The 14,821-nt window shown below is 45.0% G+C and overlaps 1 protein-coding gene across 5 annotated transcripts in view; it reads left to right on the forward strand.

Annotated features, from left to right (window-relative positions):
• Window positions 1-14,821, forward strand: part of Atxn7 (ataxin 7) — a 104,540-nt gene that overhangs the window by 57,001 nt on the left and 32,718 nt on the right. For all 5 annotated transcript variants that reach the window (XR_007346895.1, XM_015494500.2, XM_048801216.1 and 2 more), the window contains 3 exons: window positions 9,252-9,504; window positions 11,310-11,569; window positions 12,073-12,155. Coding sequence is in view for 4 of the 5 variants with exons in the window: in XM_015494500.2 (XP_015349986.2) it covers window positions 9,252-9,504; window positions 11,310-11,569; window positions 12,073-12,155 (596 nt within the window). In the remaining variant the exon portion in view is untranslated. The remainder of the gene's footprint in view (window positions 1-9,251; window positions 9,505-11,309; window positions 11,570-12,072; window positions 12,156-14,821) is intronic.

Raw genomic sequence — 14,821 nt, forward strand, 5'->3', positions numbered from 1 at the left:
CCCCACTCTTGGCTAATTGTCCTTTGAGGTCAGCTCTGGATTCCCCAACTCCAGATGTACATGTCCCTGGGACAGTCCTGCCCATGTGCTTCCTTTTCAGCAATTAGGCAATACCTGGCTGTCTCTAGAGTAGTCTAGTCAAGTGCCTGGAGAACCCAGAGGAAAGGGATCAAAGGAAAAGCAGATGTGGAGTTAAGAAGAGCCTCTGACAACCAAGAGTGCAGGAGGACCATGTTGCTGGTCTGGCACACTAGTGCTGCTGCTTGAGAGTCAGAACATGTGCAGGGAGAGCTGGCAGTGACCAAAGTAGCTAGAAGGTGTTCATTGCTTCATGTCCCTGTCTGGGCTCATGGTATGACTTTAAGTGTTATACCAAGGATCTTTTAATAGTTATTGGGAAGATACATATGTTATCTCCTTCATCGGGCCCAGAGTCAGTGTTTCACGGATATCATTGCTCAGACCAGTACTAAATTGGCGTCTACTCAGCCACTATATTTACTTAGCAAATTGGGTAAATAACAGTCCAGATTTTAAGTTGATATTGCTAAAAGCTCTGAATAATAATTCAGTTGTGAATGACAAAAGTTAGCACAAATTGATGTGTAAAAAGAAGTGCTGGAAATTATATAAATAGAAGAAGGGTCTTGATTTGTCATCTCTTCCAGGTCCTGATCTAGATGTTTCTAAGTAGTCATTCTCCCATGAGAGACACATGATGCTAATTGACACCTCACAAGTTTGGCAGCCTGAAACAGAAGCATAACAGTTGAGTTGATCGGGAGCTGTATGATAGCATAAAGTTATTTTTCATCTTGGACATAAACAGTTTGATTCCTTCACCTTAATGAATGATCCCAAGTTTCTGAACTGAGTTTTTGATAAGCACATTGTGACTTGGTAAGCCTGACCAAACAAACAATCTGTGCGTATTTACCTGTGTTTTGCATTTTATAGCCATGAAAGCTTGATTATCGAAAGTCTTTGCTTTACATTGGAGTGATTGTGGGGTGTTTTGGAAATGGGGCTATCAGAGACTGCATGAAATTATACATTCTTTGAGGCATAAATTGTCATTTTTCCTAAAGCCTTTCTGTATACAGAGTGCACACTGTTTAAACCTACCTGACTGAATCTATCCCAAGGTATGAATTTCATTCAAAGAAAATTGTGGGTTATAAGAATTGTTACTTTGATAATCTGCCTAAGATTTCTACCCTTGGATCCACAAACTGAATTGGAGACTTAATCCTTACCTTGTTGCATTCTAAACCTGCAGTCTGCCCATCCTTCCCTTCATACTAGGGATTGAACCCTGGGGCTCTACCACCCAGCCCTTTTTTATTTTCATTTTGAGATGGTCCTCCTAAGTTATCCAGGCTGGCCTCAAAAATAAAATCCTCTTGCCTCACTTTTCCGAATAACTGGGATTACAGGCATGCGCCACCATGCTCTCACTGCCTGCGGTTCTTTCTGAATGTTTCCTGAGCTCTGTCAGGAAAATAAGGTGACTTTCAACTTAAGTTAATTTAAGCTAAAATTAATTTTTTTTTTTTTTTTTTAACAGCATTGGGGATTGAATCCCCGTGGGCACTCTACCACTGAGCTATATCCCTAGCCCCACTCCCTTTTATTTAAGGCGGAGTCTACCAAGTTGCTCTGACTGGCCTTGAACTTGTAACTTTTGATCCTCCTGCCTCAGGCTCCCAAGTCACTGGGATTAGAGGCGTGTACCACACACCTAGTTTGATTATCCTTAACAGATTCTAAAAGTTGTTCCCCTGAACTCCGAGAAGAGCTTAGTATAGAGTTTCCAATTTACAGTGATTCAGTTTAGGATTTTTCAGATTTACAGTGGTGTGAAGACAATGTATATTCAGTAAAACCACACTTCAGATTTTTAATTTTAATTTTTCCCCCCCTCTGGGCTGGAAATGTGTGATTTCATACTATCAGAGATGGTGGGCAGCACAGGATCCACAGTGTCTAATCAGTGGCTTGATGATCAAGGGAAAATGACCGCTCTCCTGTGGTGTTCTGTAGGTGCATTAATGTGGTTTTGACTTATGTTTTCAATTTATTGTGGGTAAATTATTGTGAAGTAATCCCATTGTAAGTTGAGGAACATCTGTATCTTTCTGGAGTGACATAAAAATATATAAACAAAACCCTTACCACACTGGAGAAGAGTGAACTTGGAATAGAGAGAGTTTGGTTTGCTCTGATGTGTGTCCTGCCTGCTTTAGTAATCAGGAGGAATGACAAGTATTTTTATGTCTAAAGGAATGGAGTGTAACTAGTATCAACTGGAGGAACTCTGGGCCTCTGTAGCAGTCCCTGCTGTGATCCCGGTACCTCCTCCCCAGTAGCCCTGTGAGGTAGGCTTGGCAGGTGTGGACACTGCCTGGAGTCAGGCAGCTGTTTGAATCACCCAGGCAGAGCAGATATTTGGCTCACATGTCTCCACCTCCAAAGTTCTTGTCTTTTTCAGTGAGCTTAAATAATTTTTTTAAGTTAACTGTTTTTATTTTTCTTTGGATTCTACTCAGCTGTTTAGTAGCACAGCTCATCTCAAGACTATCCCCAACACACTGAGCTTCTTCTGGGAAGGCAACAGTGAACAGACTGGAAGTATGCGTGATTATGTTGGTTGTGGCATCCTGCTTAACCCTGGAGAACAGGTATATGCTGTCCATGGTCCTTTGCAGAACATGCTCCTCTGAGAAGCACTGGGGGTTGAACCCCCGGGGCACTCTAAGTAAGATAATTCTTTTTGGCCCAGCCAAAAGGCAGCCCTAATTGTTATTTTCTATCAAAATTCATTCTTCAAACCATCTTGGATACTTCAGAAACCAAAAAATGCTAAATTGGTGGACACTCATAGTTGATCTTTAGAATAGCGACTTCTTAAATGGAAAGATGAAATCCAGAACAATTTGGATTTCCCTCAGATTTTGGATCCCACCTCAATTATAGCAACAAATTATCATCCATGAGCTTGTATGTTCAGCCTGTGTGGACTTCAGCAATTAACCTGCGTTTGCTGAGCACCTGGGAAGAAGAGCTTCCTACTGATCTGTGCCCCAGCTTTTACCTTTACTCTCCCTCTGTTGGCCCTGGACTATATATATGGCTTTCTAGTACCCAGCACCATCTAAGAACAGGCGGACCTACTGTGCTGGAGTTGGCCAGCCTTGGAAGAGCTCCCAGCTCTGCCTCTTATCTAGCTGGATGACACTGAGCCGTTGACTCAGTCCTTGAAAGCTTTAGCTTCCTCATCTGGAAAGTGGGAATGATAACAGTACCTACTTTGTTAGAAGGCTGGTCAGGGCTGAGTGAACTAATCCCTGGAAATCCCATCACAGGGCGCCTGGCACATCCTTTCTACTCGGTAAACAGTGGCAGCAGCTGCCACTTTTACTGTTGTTGAAGGTGAGATTTCTCATCAGTTTAGATTATAAAAGAACAGCAAAAGGTTTAATAAGATACAGGAAAAGCTCTCAGAGTAAAAAGAGTTCTGTGGGTTTTCTTATCCATTAGCCCTGCCGCGTGATGCCCACGAGATGGGATAGAGATACCATGCTCATGAATGATAGAGAAGTGTGTTCTGCAAAGGACCATGGACAGCATATACCTGTTCTCTAGGGTTAAGCAGGATGCCACAACTAACATAATCTTTCTCTTTCTTACTATCATGCATGTGTGTGTGTGTGTAGACTCTGTGGCAGGGGGTGGGAGGGTACTGGGAACTGAACCCAGGGCTTCGCACATGCTAGGCAAGAAGTGCACTAAGCCACATCCCCACAGCATCTTATTTTATATTTTGAGACAGGGTCTCAGTAAGTTGCCCAACCTGGCCTTGACCTCTGTGATCCTCTTGCCTCAGTTTCCCAAGTAGCTGTCATTATAGGTGTATGCCACCACACCCAGCAAAATTTCTCTTTTTGTAAAGTATGTATTTGATAATCGTGTCAGCTATGGCCATTTTAGAAATATCAAATAATATATGAAAGTTTTTTTTTTTTTAAATAGACCTATAAGCCTGGGAAGTAGCCAGTTTTAAAAAAGTTTGACACATATCTAGGTTTTTTCCTAAGCATGAATGATAAGTGTTTGAAGTTACAATTTGCTTTGACTCCTTTTTTAAGTTTGTGCCCTGGTTTTAACAGTTGTGCGTTATGAATTATTTTTAGTTGTTTTCAAAGCAATATTTATGACATGAAAAGATCTAATTGTTTGCTTTGCACTTCATTTGGCTTATACCTACCTGGGTGTTAATACTAACGATTAAAAAAAAAAAAAAAACTCAGCGTGAATTCAGAGTAAGAAACTCGGTATTGTTGGCTGCTTTCCATTTTGGAAGACCTACAGAGCGCTCCCCTCCCCTCCCCTGCCCTTGCCTTCAGGCTCGCTGCTCTGTGTGTTCAGGCCACCAGGGGGCGCTGGCTCAGGCTTCCCGCCCCTTTCCCCCCTCCTCTCCCCTCCTCCTCTCCTCTCCTTGCATCTCCCCACCCTGCCCCCCAGGTCTGCTTACCTCTGCATGGCCCCCTCAAGCTGGCACGTGGCTCGCTCTGCCTGCGCCCGCCTGGCTATGGCCTACCCGTCTGAGTCCCTTGCTGGAGCGTTGGCAGCGCCCTCCCGACTCAGGACAGTGTGCTTCCTCTGGGCCACTGCCAGACCCAGAGAGAGGAGCACTTTGACGGCACAGCCGGGACTGCTCGGCAAACCACACTGCAGCCATGCTCAGCATCTGGCCACCACTTTGTCCCCTGAATGTAGGGTCCCCAACCCTACCCGTAAGTCGCCTATTTCTCTTTTAAGCTCAGAATAAACTTTTTTAAAGCTGTAAACCCAGTTTAAAATCTTAAGAAAAATAAGTATCCATACTGAAAGGATAAAGGGAGTCCAACTCAACCGTAATTAAATTTGGTTTTTCTCCTTTGCTCTCTTGTGAGGAGAAAGCCAGATGCTGTCCTTTTCAGAGCAATTTACCAGTTTGTGTTGTGAAGGAACAACTTAATTCAGTAGCATGACAAGGATTTGAGCCGGCACTTCTCAGCCGTAATCTCAGCTACACACACACACACACACACACACAGCCTGTTTTAAGTTTTAGTGAATGAAATGTTCACATGATCTTGGTTTTTAAATAGCTTTCATTTTTGTTGAAGTAGGAATTACAGGGTTTTTTTTAATTGATACATCAACAGACTTTTAACATTAGGAAGCTTTGAGTCTGGATTTTCTAATGCTGAATCCCATACTAAGATTTAATAGGCAAGGAAAGAAGATGTGAACTAAAGAAAATTGAGGCAGGGAATAAGTTCATTGGATTAGACAAAGAGGAATGAAGGGAAGGGAGGGGCATGGGAATAGGACAGAAAATAGAATGAATGGAACAGAACTTTCCCATGTTCCTATGTGAACACCCGACCAGTGAAACTCCACATCATGTCCAACCACAAGAATGGGAAGTTAGACTCCATGTTTGTATATATATAATATGTCAGAATGCACTCTACTATCATGGAATCTAAAAAGAACAAATAAAAAAAAGTAATAGTATAAATAAAAGTTAAAATTTCTTTTAATAGCAAAATAGATAGATAGATAGATAGGTAGATAATGGGGAGTGTGGCCCCTGATGGGAATAGAAAATTGAAAGGACAAGCCTACAGTTGCAGTCAGTTCTGCTATAACACAACATGCATTCCTTAAAACTTACTGCACTGTGCAAAATTGTGCAATAAAAACCACATGAGTCTTATTGGGAAAAATGGGGTTATGGCACAACACTCAAAAACTTCATCAGTGACACATGCAGGAAAAAAAAAGAGGAACATAATGAAAATGGTAGCACAGTCTTACATATAGTAAATAGTCCAAAATACATGAATACTCAGATAAATGTGGCAGTGGACCTTGAAGAGCCTTGGCATTTGCCTGTGGAGTGGCCTGGGCAGGGTTGCCACTCCTGGTGGTAGAGGGAGGTTGTGTGAGACTGGACGGAGAGTTGGGACAGCAGCTGTTCATTGTGAACTGAGATCCATGGTGGGTGTTTGCAGTATGTGCACTGTGTGTCCTGTGTGGCTCCATCAGGCAGGTGTCGTTTCTGCATTGCCCAGTGTTTCTTGCAGACAAAAACAAATGCAAGATTTTGTGGTGGTCAGATTGTTCCTTAATATGTCAATGGCTTTGCCTTCTCAAAACAAGCATGATAGGCGAAGCTGTTTCGGAATTTTATTTAAATATATTTATATATTTTAAATATTTATTTTATAGCTGGACACAATACCTTTATTTCACTCATTTATTTTTTTTATGTGGTGCTGAGGATTGAACCCAGGGTCCCACGCGTGCAAGACGAGCACTCTACCACTGAGCCACAACCCCAGCCCCTCAAGAATATATTAGTACTGCGCTTAAGAGGCTGAAGCAGGAGGATTGAAAATTCAAAGCCAGCCTCTTAGCAACTTAGTGAGGCCCTCAGCAACTCAGTGAGAGACCCTGTTTCTAAATACAATATAAGATAGGGCTGAGATTGTGGCTCAGTGGTTAAGCGTGCCTGAGTTCAATCCCCAGTGCCTCCCCGCCAAAAATATTAATATACCTAACCTTCTGAGCATCTTAATTAGCCACACAGCACAGTGTTCCTTCCTGTCATGATCAGGCTCATGGGGAGCTATGGCTTTCTGGAACTGCCCAATGTCATCCTGACTGTATTGTATATCATGAGCCAAAGAAAAGGTGACAGTTCACAATTCCAAGTTTTCCTGAATGTATATCACTTTTGCACAACCATAGAGTTGAAATATTATAAAATCAAACCATCACAAATTAAGGACTGTGTGCCCACTTGCCCTTAGACACCTGAGATCTCTGATACCCACAGAATAAAACTTCTAAGCCCAGCATTCTAGCTTACAGGGGGTGGGAGGTATCCCCCTCTTTATGCCACAGACAGTATTGTCCAAGGGAACAGTACTCAGGTTGCTTTTTGTGGCTTACCATGGGTAAATATTTAAATTTTAATATTTATTTTAGTGTTTATCAGAAAAACATAGCAAGCTTGTTAAGCCTGTCGTTTCTTGGAGATCTTGCTTTGAGGAACAGCTCTCAGCTGAAGGTGGTGGTGCTCTGCTTTACTCTGGAGCCCATCTGGAATGATAGGAGTTGGGTTCAAGTGGTCTGGGGCAGAGGGGCACTAACTGGTGACCAGATGGTGGGGCCAGGACTGTGAACCATTCTGAAGTCCTGTATGTAGAACTGTCTGGTCCAAGACACCAAGAATGCCTCTATTAGAGACAGAATTAGACCACAGAAGAGGGAAGTATAGCATTGAAAATAAATCTGTTGAGTAAAACAAATAGTATTTTATATGCCTTTGCTGAGGGTAGGAGAACGGTTTGCAGGGGATGGTGGTGTGGAAAGCACTCATTAAGGACACATGGTGGCAGCCCTCTATGTAGTGCCATGTGCTAGGGGTTCCACCAGCCGTGGTCAATGGTTCTCAAGACATCAGCCTCATCCAGGTGAGTCTTCCAACCTTGGCTGCACAGTAGAGTCACCAGGGGAAGCTTGTCCAGGTCCAGATGCCCAGGCCACATCCCAAACCAATTAAGTCACAATCCTCAAGGGAGGGTTGCAGGTGAGCTCCTGGGGTCATTCCAGGGTGAGAACCACTGTCAGGGCCAGTGGTTCTTTGCACGAGGAAAGCTGTACCAGTCTTACAGCTCAGTCTGTCCTGGGCAGGGGCAGGTGGCAAAGCTATAAGAACGTGTTTACAATCGAGGCAGACAAATGCTGAAGCGTGGAAGTAGATTCCGTGCATTTTGGAATCACAGAAAAAAGAAAGACTAGATTTAAAACAGACAAAGAGAAACACACCTCAGATGCCAAATTTGGAAAAGTAATTCCCCACAATCGCTTTAGTTTTTCCTTCCTTATACTCCTTCACCTGGTCGGCACAGCAAGAGGCCTTTATGCATCACTATCAACTTACCCTTTGTAACGAGAGGATAGCCTTTCCGTGGTGGAGTGGGCTAATTTGAATTTGTCTGTAGATAGTATCTGTCTGTCCTGGTGAGGAGCAGGCACTAGAAACCTCATAAAGCATTGTTAAACTGTCCTAACAAGAGTAAGACTCACTGAGAGGTTCTGGGCTACTAAAAGATGGGCTTTGGAAACAAGCCATTTAAATGCTGCTTGGAGTCATTGATTCTAACGTGCTCCATGTTTCAGGTACTCATAGAACGGAACTCCCTTTGCCATAAGTCAGTGTTGGGTCACAGACATTTGAAAGCTGGAGTTAAGCAAGTGTGTGATTTTAATTTACGAGTTTAATCTAAGGCTTCCACCAAGCAGCCGTTGCAGGGGTCTCAAGTAGATGAATTTACCAAATAATTAATACGTTTTCAATAGTAACATTTTTCAACATCTCTTGATTTATATTAAATTGCCATACTCAGAAAAAAATTGATTCTCCCCTGGGTACATTTATTCTCAGTTAAACTTTTGTAGTCTGTTCTCAACCATGAATTACTTCCTGGTTTAAAAAAACATGCCTAGCTATTTATGGTATTTTGTCTTGCGCCTTTGGCACCCTGGTGGTGTGAGCCGGGGCTGTGCCATCTGTAGTCAAGTGAGATTATTTAAAGGGGGTGGGGGGGGCAGTGAAATGATTCACTGGAAAATTTTAGCACAGATTCTTAAGGAACGATAAGATAACCCTAGAAACATCTTTATTTGGTGTCATATGCTGGTGGGTAGTGACGGGGAGAAAAAAGGTACAACTTGTTTCTGAAGATCCTGCTATTTTGAAAATCAGAGAGGGGCTGAGCTAGAAAGGAGGAGAGGATGTCCACGCAGTGTCACTTCCAGAGCTCTGCAGATGAGGGAAGAGTCTTCCTCTTCCTGAATCCAGGTTAGAGGTTCATTTCCAGCAGAGAAAACCCAAAAGGCAGTATGCTGGTGTTCAGAATGGGTGTTTAATTCCTGATGGGTATCTGTGATAAACCTCGTTATGTCGAGGTGCTTTGGAAACAGGAGGGCTGGTTCCTAGAACGCTCAGTAAGTGTGGGGCCTAGATAAGCCCTTTCTGAAAGTGACTGCGTTTAGTGTGTTTTGACTCCATGATAACATGTTTTAACCTAAACATGTTGATTTCAGGGAACTCTTCCCGTTCCATGTGAGATTTGCCTGAAACATGGTGTCTTTTTTTTTTTTTTCTTTCTTCCTGTTTTCCTTTCCAGAAAGAAGACATAGCTCATCTAGCAAGCCTTCTATGGCCGTTCCTCCCACTTCAGTATTTTCCTTCTTCCCTTCTCTGTCCAAAAGCAAAGGAGGCAGTGCAAGTGGAAGCAGCCGTTCTTCCAGCGGAGGGGTTCTTAGCGCGTCCTCCTCAAGTTCCAAGTCGTTGAAATCGCCCAAAGAGAAACTGCAACCCAGGGGGAACACCAGGCCAATACATCCCCTCCAGCAAAGTAGACTCCCCCACAGTAGAATGTGAGTATGGCCCTGAGGGTTTCCAGCGCTGGTCCTGCTACAGTGTGCCTGTGTACAGTGGTGGGAGAGTCCGGGAGCCATGGGAACAGACCGACGCAGGGGGCTTTCAAGTGTGTGTGGCTGGCTCTTTTGTTCCCCACTGAGCCTCAGGAGACTTTCAGAGCAGTGGTAGCAATGATAATAATGGTGCTTGTTGATCCCAACGTCTTAGTGGGATAGTTCCCACTAGTATACCCTGGTTCCACATAAGCAGGAAGAGGCGCAACTTGAGGCCTTGTCTGAGAAGACTTGAGGTCAGATAGGCCTCACATCCCACTTCTGCTGCTTCCTTGAGGGCTGTGTGCAAGGCACTGTTTCAGCATCTAAGAGTAACAGCCTCCAGGAAGGGGAGTTCTAGTTGGTATCTGTCTCTGGCCCCCAGGAGGCAGTTAATGAATAGGTGCTGGCATTCCTGCCACAGCTATCAGTAATAGTAGAAATAAAAGGTGAAGAGATTCCCAGATGCTACTCTAGGATTTTCTGGGGCCTGCAAAACCAACCAGGAAACAGTGCTTCCTCCCGGCAGCTTTGGGTTCACATCACAGTCGTGATGCAGGGAGACTGAGAGAAGTTCACACTCTCCTGGCAAGGCTCTGGCATGCTTCCAGGGTGGATCTGGAAGTTGGCAGGCCTCTTGAGGTCACGTGAAGGAGTGGCCGTGCACACCCATAGAAACACATCTTGCTTCGTCATGGCACCCCTCAGCCTAGTAGTGGGTAGCTTTTCCCTGGCATGGCTCCCTTTGCAGTTTATGCCACCCAGCTCAGCCCCAAGGTCTGATAACCTGCGGTTAATCTCAGAGCAGGACCTAACATCTGCTACTGCTCAAGGACCTTGCCTGCCAGGAGAGGCCACAACATCTTGCAGAGTCTCTGCTACTCGGGCTGTTCCAGGTATAGCTGTTTGGGGCTATTTGTCCTGGTTACTATGCCCCCAGTACCTGCTCATCTGTCAGAAGCGCAGGATGATAAGCTCGACTTTCGCTCCTGGAGCTGTCTGAAAGCCAGAGAGGATGCCAGTGCAGCGCCCACGTCACTCACCAGCCTGACAGCCATGGAGCACTGACTCCACTAAACAGTTTGCAGAACCATCACTCCAGCTCCTCATGTGGAGCTAGGGCTTCAGAGGGGACCAGCCCACTACTAGGATCCTATCAACATCACCTGTTTTATGAAGGGAAAATGACAGTGTCTGAGATCCCAAGAGCAGTCAGGGCTTTAGCTGTGCGACAGGTCCTCAGGGCTCACCAACTCCATCCCAGGGACTTATGCTCTAAAGCCCCTGCCATAGAAGCCTCTTATCAGGAAGTGGAGAACTGGCACATCATCTGCTAATTAAACATTGGTCATCATCTTTGACAAGAGCAGGGAACCTTGTCTTGGTTCTGTGTTGTTAGGCATGTATATTTGACATTTATTTGAGTCCTCATAAATCTTTAGTGGCATAAGGGTTCTGCAGAGTCTTTCGTCCTTTTAGACCTTTGCCTGGTCTGCCTCTTGCAGAACTTGCATCCGGTGGGTATTCCATCCAAGTCTCCTATAGGTCCATGTGTAAAATTGTTCTGAAATGATAATGGGCCTTTTGCCTCTTCAAAGGGCTTATGGACTGGATGAGTGTGAACATTTACAGGGTTTTCTGGAGAATTCTTACAAAATTCAAAAGGTGCCTTCTGGGGGCCAGTCCGTGTGGTGCTGCTGACCCTGGCTCTGCCTCATCCCTTGGGGCTGCCCTCACTCAGGCGTTGGTGCTCTCTCCTGCTCTTGCAGCATGACGCCGTCTGTGAAAGTGGAGAAGATTCATCCGAAGATGGATGGCACACTACTGAAACCTGCGGCGGGGCCACCCTGTCCTGCTACTGTGAGTTCCTCAGTCAAGCCTGGCCTTAACTGCCCCTCAATACCAAAGCCAACCTTGCCTTCACCTGGACAGATTCTGAATGGCAAAGGGCTTCCTGCACCACCCGCTCTGGAAAAGAAACCCGAAGACGGTTCCAATAACAGGAAGTTTTTAAATAAGAGATTATCAGGTAACCCCCCAGCTCTTTCTTAATAGTGTTTCTGTACTTCAAGTGGGCTTTCCCAGGGACCAAGGGGACTGCTGTGTGTACTGCTGACCCACTGAGCCCTAGGAGAGGCTCCCTAGGTAGTGTTTGTCCTCTTGTCCTCTTAGCTCTTGCTTTTTTTTTTTTTTTTGGGTACTGGGGATTGAACCCAGTGGTGCTTAATCACTGAGCCACATCCCCAGTCCTTTTTATTTTTTATTTTGAGACAAGGTCTTGCTAAGTTGTTTAGGGCCTGGCTAAGTTTCTGAGGCTGGCCTTGAACTTACATCCTCCTACCTCAGTGTGCTGAGTCTTTGGGATTACAGGCGTGAGCCACCATGCTTGGCTCACTCTTGCTTTAAAAGAGTGCCACTTGCAAATATGCACGTGAGATTTGTCTGTCTTGAGATGTCTCCTATTTTCTAATTTACAAAATAAATGAAGGAGTGTTTGGCAAGCCCATTTTAATGTCTCTGTGCTTTTGACAGAAAGAGAGTTTGATCCTGACATCCACTGTGGGGTCATTGATCTCGACACCAAGAAGCCCTGCACCAGGTCTTTGACGTGCAAGGTAGGTCTTCCTGCAGGCAGAGCTGACACCTGTGGCGATTGTGGGGCTCTGAGAAGGGACCACACCGTCCCATGGTCTAACTGATGCTCTGGAGACTATCCTCAGTTGTGTCAGTGAGGACATAACTTGGTCCAGAAAAAGGAGCTCGAGTTGGCAAAGGGTGAAGCGTGTGATGGGAATCATGCTCTCAAGAGAGGTTTTATTTTCAATGAGTTCTGTGTCCTAGAAAACAGTATCCTTCCCTGATCAGTCTGCTGTTTCTCAGGACTCGGTATTGCTACATAGAAATGTAATACTCTCTGGTGTGGTTTAAACTGCACAGACTTACAAGTCCAGAAGCTTCCTTTGCAAATATATGAATTTCCTTAAAATGTGTATGCCACAATTCTTAAACTTCAAAAAACTATTTTTTAAAAATCTATGACTTTAAAATTGCCTTACTTTCTAGTTTTTCAAAAATACAACGTAAAATATAATCTAACTAGGAAATTTAATGATCTTCCTCTCCATTCTGAAGTCTTCCTGTTTTTCCTTTAAAATGGCCAGTAGGCTAATAACGAAGGGGCCTATTCGCTGTGAGTAAAAGGTTGGGCTGGCTTCCATGGGCTCCACTGCCTGAGTGGGCATCTCTGTTGGACAGTATTTCTTTGGAGAGTGTCCCCAATTGTCTCCACAGGGGTTCAAGGAGTATTAGTTTCTAATTTAATTTTATTGTGTATGTTTTGTCTTAAAACACTGGTTCTGAACCATTTGGAGGAATGGATGCCCCTAATATCTAATTTAAAAAAAATAATAAAAAAGCATAGACTCTCTGCTCAGGGATTGGAAAAGTACACATCTACATTCTGATTTTTGCCTTCTGTCCTGGGTTGATGGACACCCCTACCCTGAGTCCTCAAGTTTGTCCTCCCTTAAGGACAAACTCCTCCCTCAAGACAAATAACTTTTGCCCTTCCTGGGATACTAATTGAACACATACTGTAGTGTGTTGAATATGGCCACGTGACCTGTGTAGAATTGTGTCAGGGTTTCAGCTACATCTAAGGGGATTTGTGGAATAACACCCCGGCCCTCTTGCACACCGTGATTCCAGCTGGCCCGCTCTTTCTCCCTCCTCCTGTCTGCCTGGCTTTCAGGAGCAGGCTTGCTCTCTTTATCCAGGATGTTCTATTCGGTTTGTTGGTTTTTTGGTTTTTGCCATGCTGGGGATGGAACCCAGGGCCTTGTGCATGCTGGTAGGCGAGCACTCTACCACTGAACCCATCTCCAGCCTCAGGGTGTTCTTTTTAAAGTTAACTGTGAAACTTCATGGTGCACCAAAGTGTTTTCTTTCTTTCTGTTTTAAATTTTGTTCTACTGTGGTGAGAACTACACCACTTGGCGTCACCCTCTTTTAGTAACCTTTTTAAGTGTACAGCACATCATTGTGGACTGTACGCACACTGTTGTACCACAGGTCCCTGGCACTCATTCATCTTGTTTAATTGGAGCTTTTTGATTGTTGATTGGTAATTCCTCATTTCCCTGTCCCTCTGGCCTCTAGAAGGACTGTTTTTTGATTCTGTGCGTTTGGCTGGTTCTCATAAGTGGGGTCGTGAAGTGTTTGTGTTCTGTGACTGGCTTATTTCTCTTAGCATAATGTCCTTTGGACCCACTCATGTTATTGCAATGGCAGGAGCTCCTTTTCGAGGGCTGAATAATATTCTATCCCTTGTATTTTCCACATTTCTCTTTATTGTCTGTCAGTGGGCCTTTACCTTGTTCAGAACAAGGTGTTATAGGTAGTGCTCTGGTGAACACGTGGCTGGGCTGGTATGTTTTTAAGGCCCAGAAGTGGGATTGGCAAGAGGTGTTCCCACTCTCCCTGCGCCTCCTGCTTTTGTGTGGACCTGCATGTTCCTGCCATCTTTCTTTCAGATGGCTCATGCTGTTCTTCTGCTCTTGTGTGTCATTGATGCGTGTGGCCTGGTTCTACGCCTGCCCTTGCATCAGTCTCCCTCTTCAGCCCTGACTTGTCGTGAGTTCAGCATGAAGCTGGCAGAAAATGCAGCCTCCGGCCAGCCTGCTTTCTCAGAGTGCCTTTCTTTCTTCATTGTCCTCTGGTCAGCTCTCTTCCTTCCCTTGCTTCACTCTGGCCTGAACCAGTTAGGCCGTGTAGGACTAATGCCTGCATGGCCCTCCCCTAAATGTCCTAAGTTGCTGCCGAGTCTCTCGCACCCTGGGCTTGGGCCAGTTCTCACCCGAGTCTCTCCCACCCTGGGGTGGGCTTGCTGCTGCTCGCCCCCTTCATTTGTCCCCTGCAGTCTGCTTCCCGCCCGCCTCCCTCCTCCCTCCTCATCTGTATGACAGGCTGCATCATGACCACTGTGCCTCTGTCTCTGTCCAGCATCACTGAAAAACTTGGTATCACACACCCTGCAAGCACAGGTCTTGTTCTAGGTCCCAGGGGTGTAGGGTCCAACAGAATCAGGGTGTGCCCGCTGTCCTTGTCTAACACCAGAGATGAAGATTGGTGATTTGAGAGGAGTAGAAAACCCACTGATGGTTCATGAAAACGGAAGGGCCTGCAGTCAGAAGATGTGGCTGAGGAAGGCTCCTAGCCACAGGACCCTGCGTTAAAGTCATTCTGTCCTGCCTGGGCTGGGAGGTGTGGGAGAGGCACAGTG

Source organism: Marmota marmota, unplaced genomic scaffold (assembly GCF_001458135.2).
Source record: "Marmota marmota marmota unplaced genomic scaffold, marMar, whole genome shotgun sequence".
Taxonomy (NCBI): domain Eukaryota; kingdom Metazoa; phylum Chordata; class Mammalia; order Rodentia; family Sciuridae; genus Marmota; species Marmota marmota.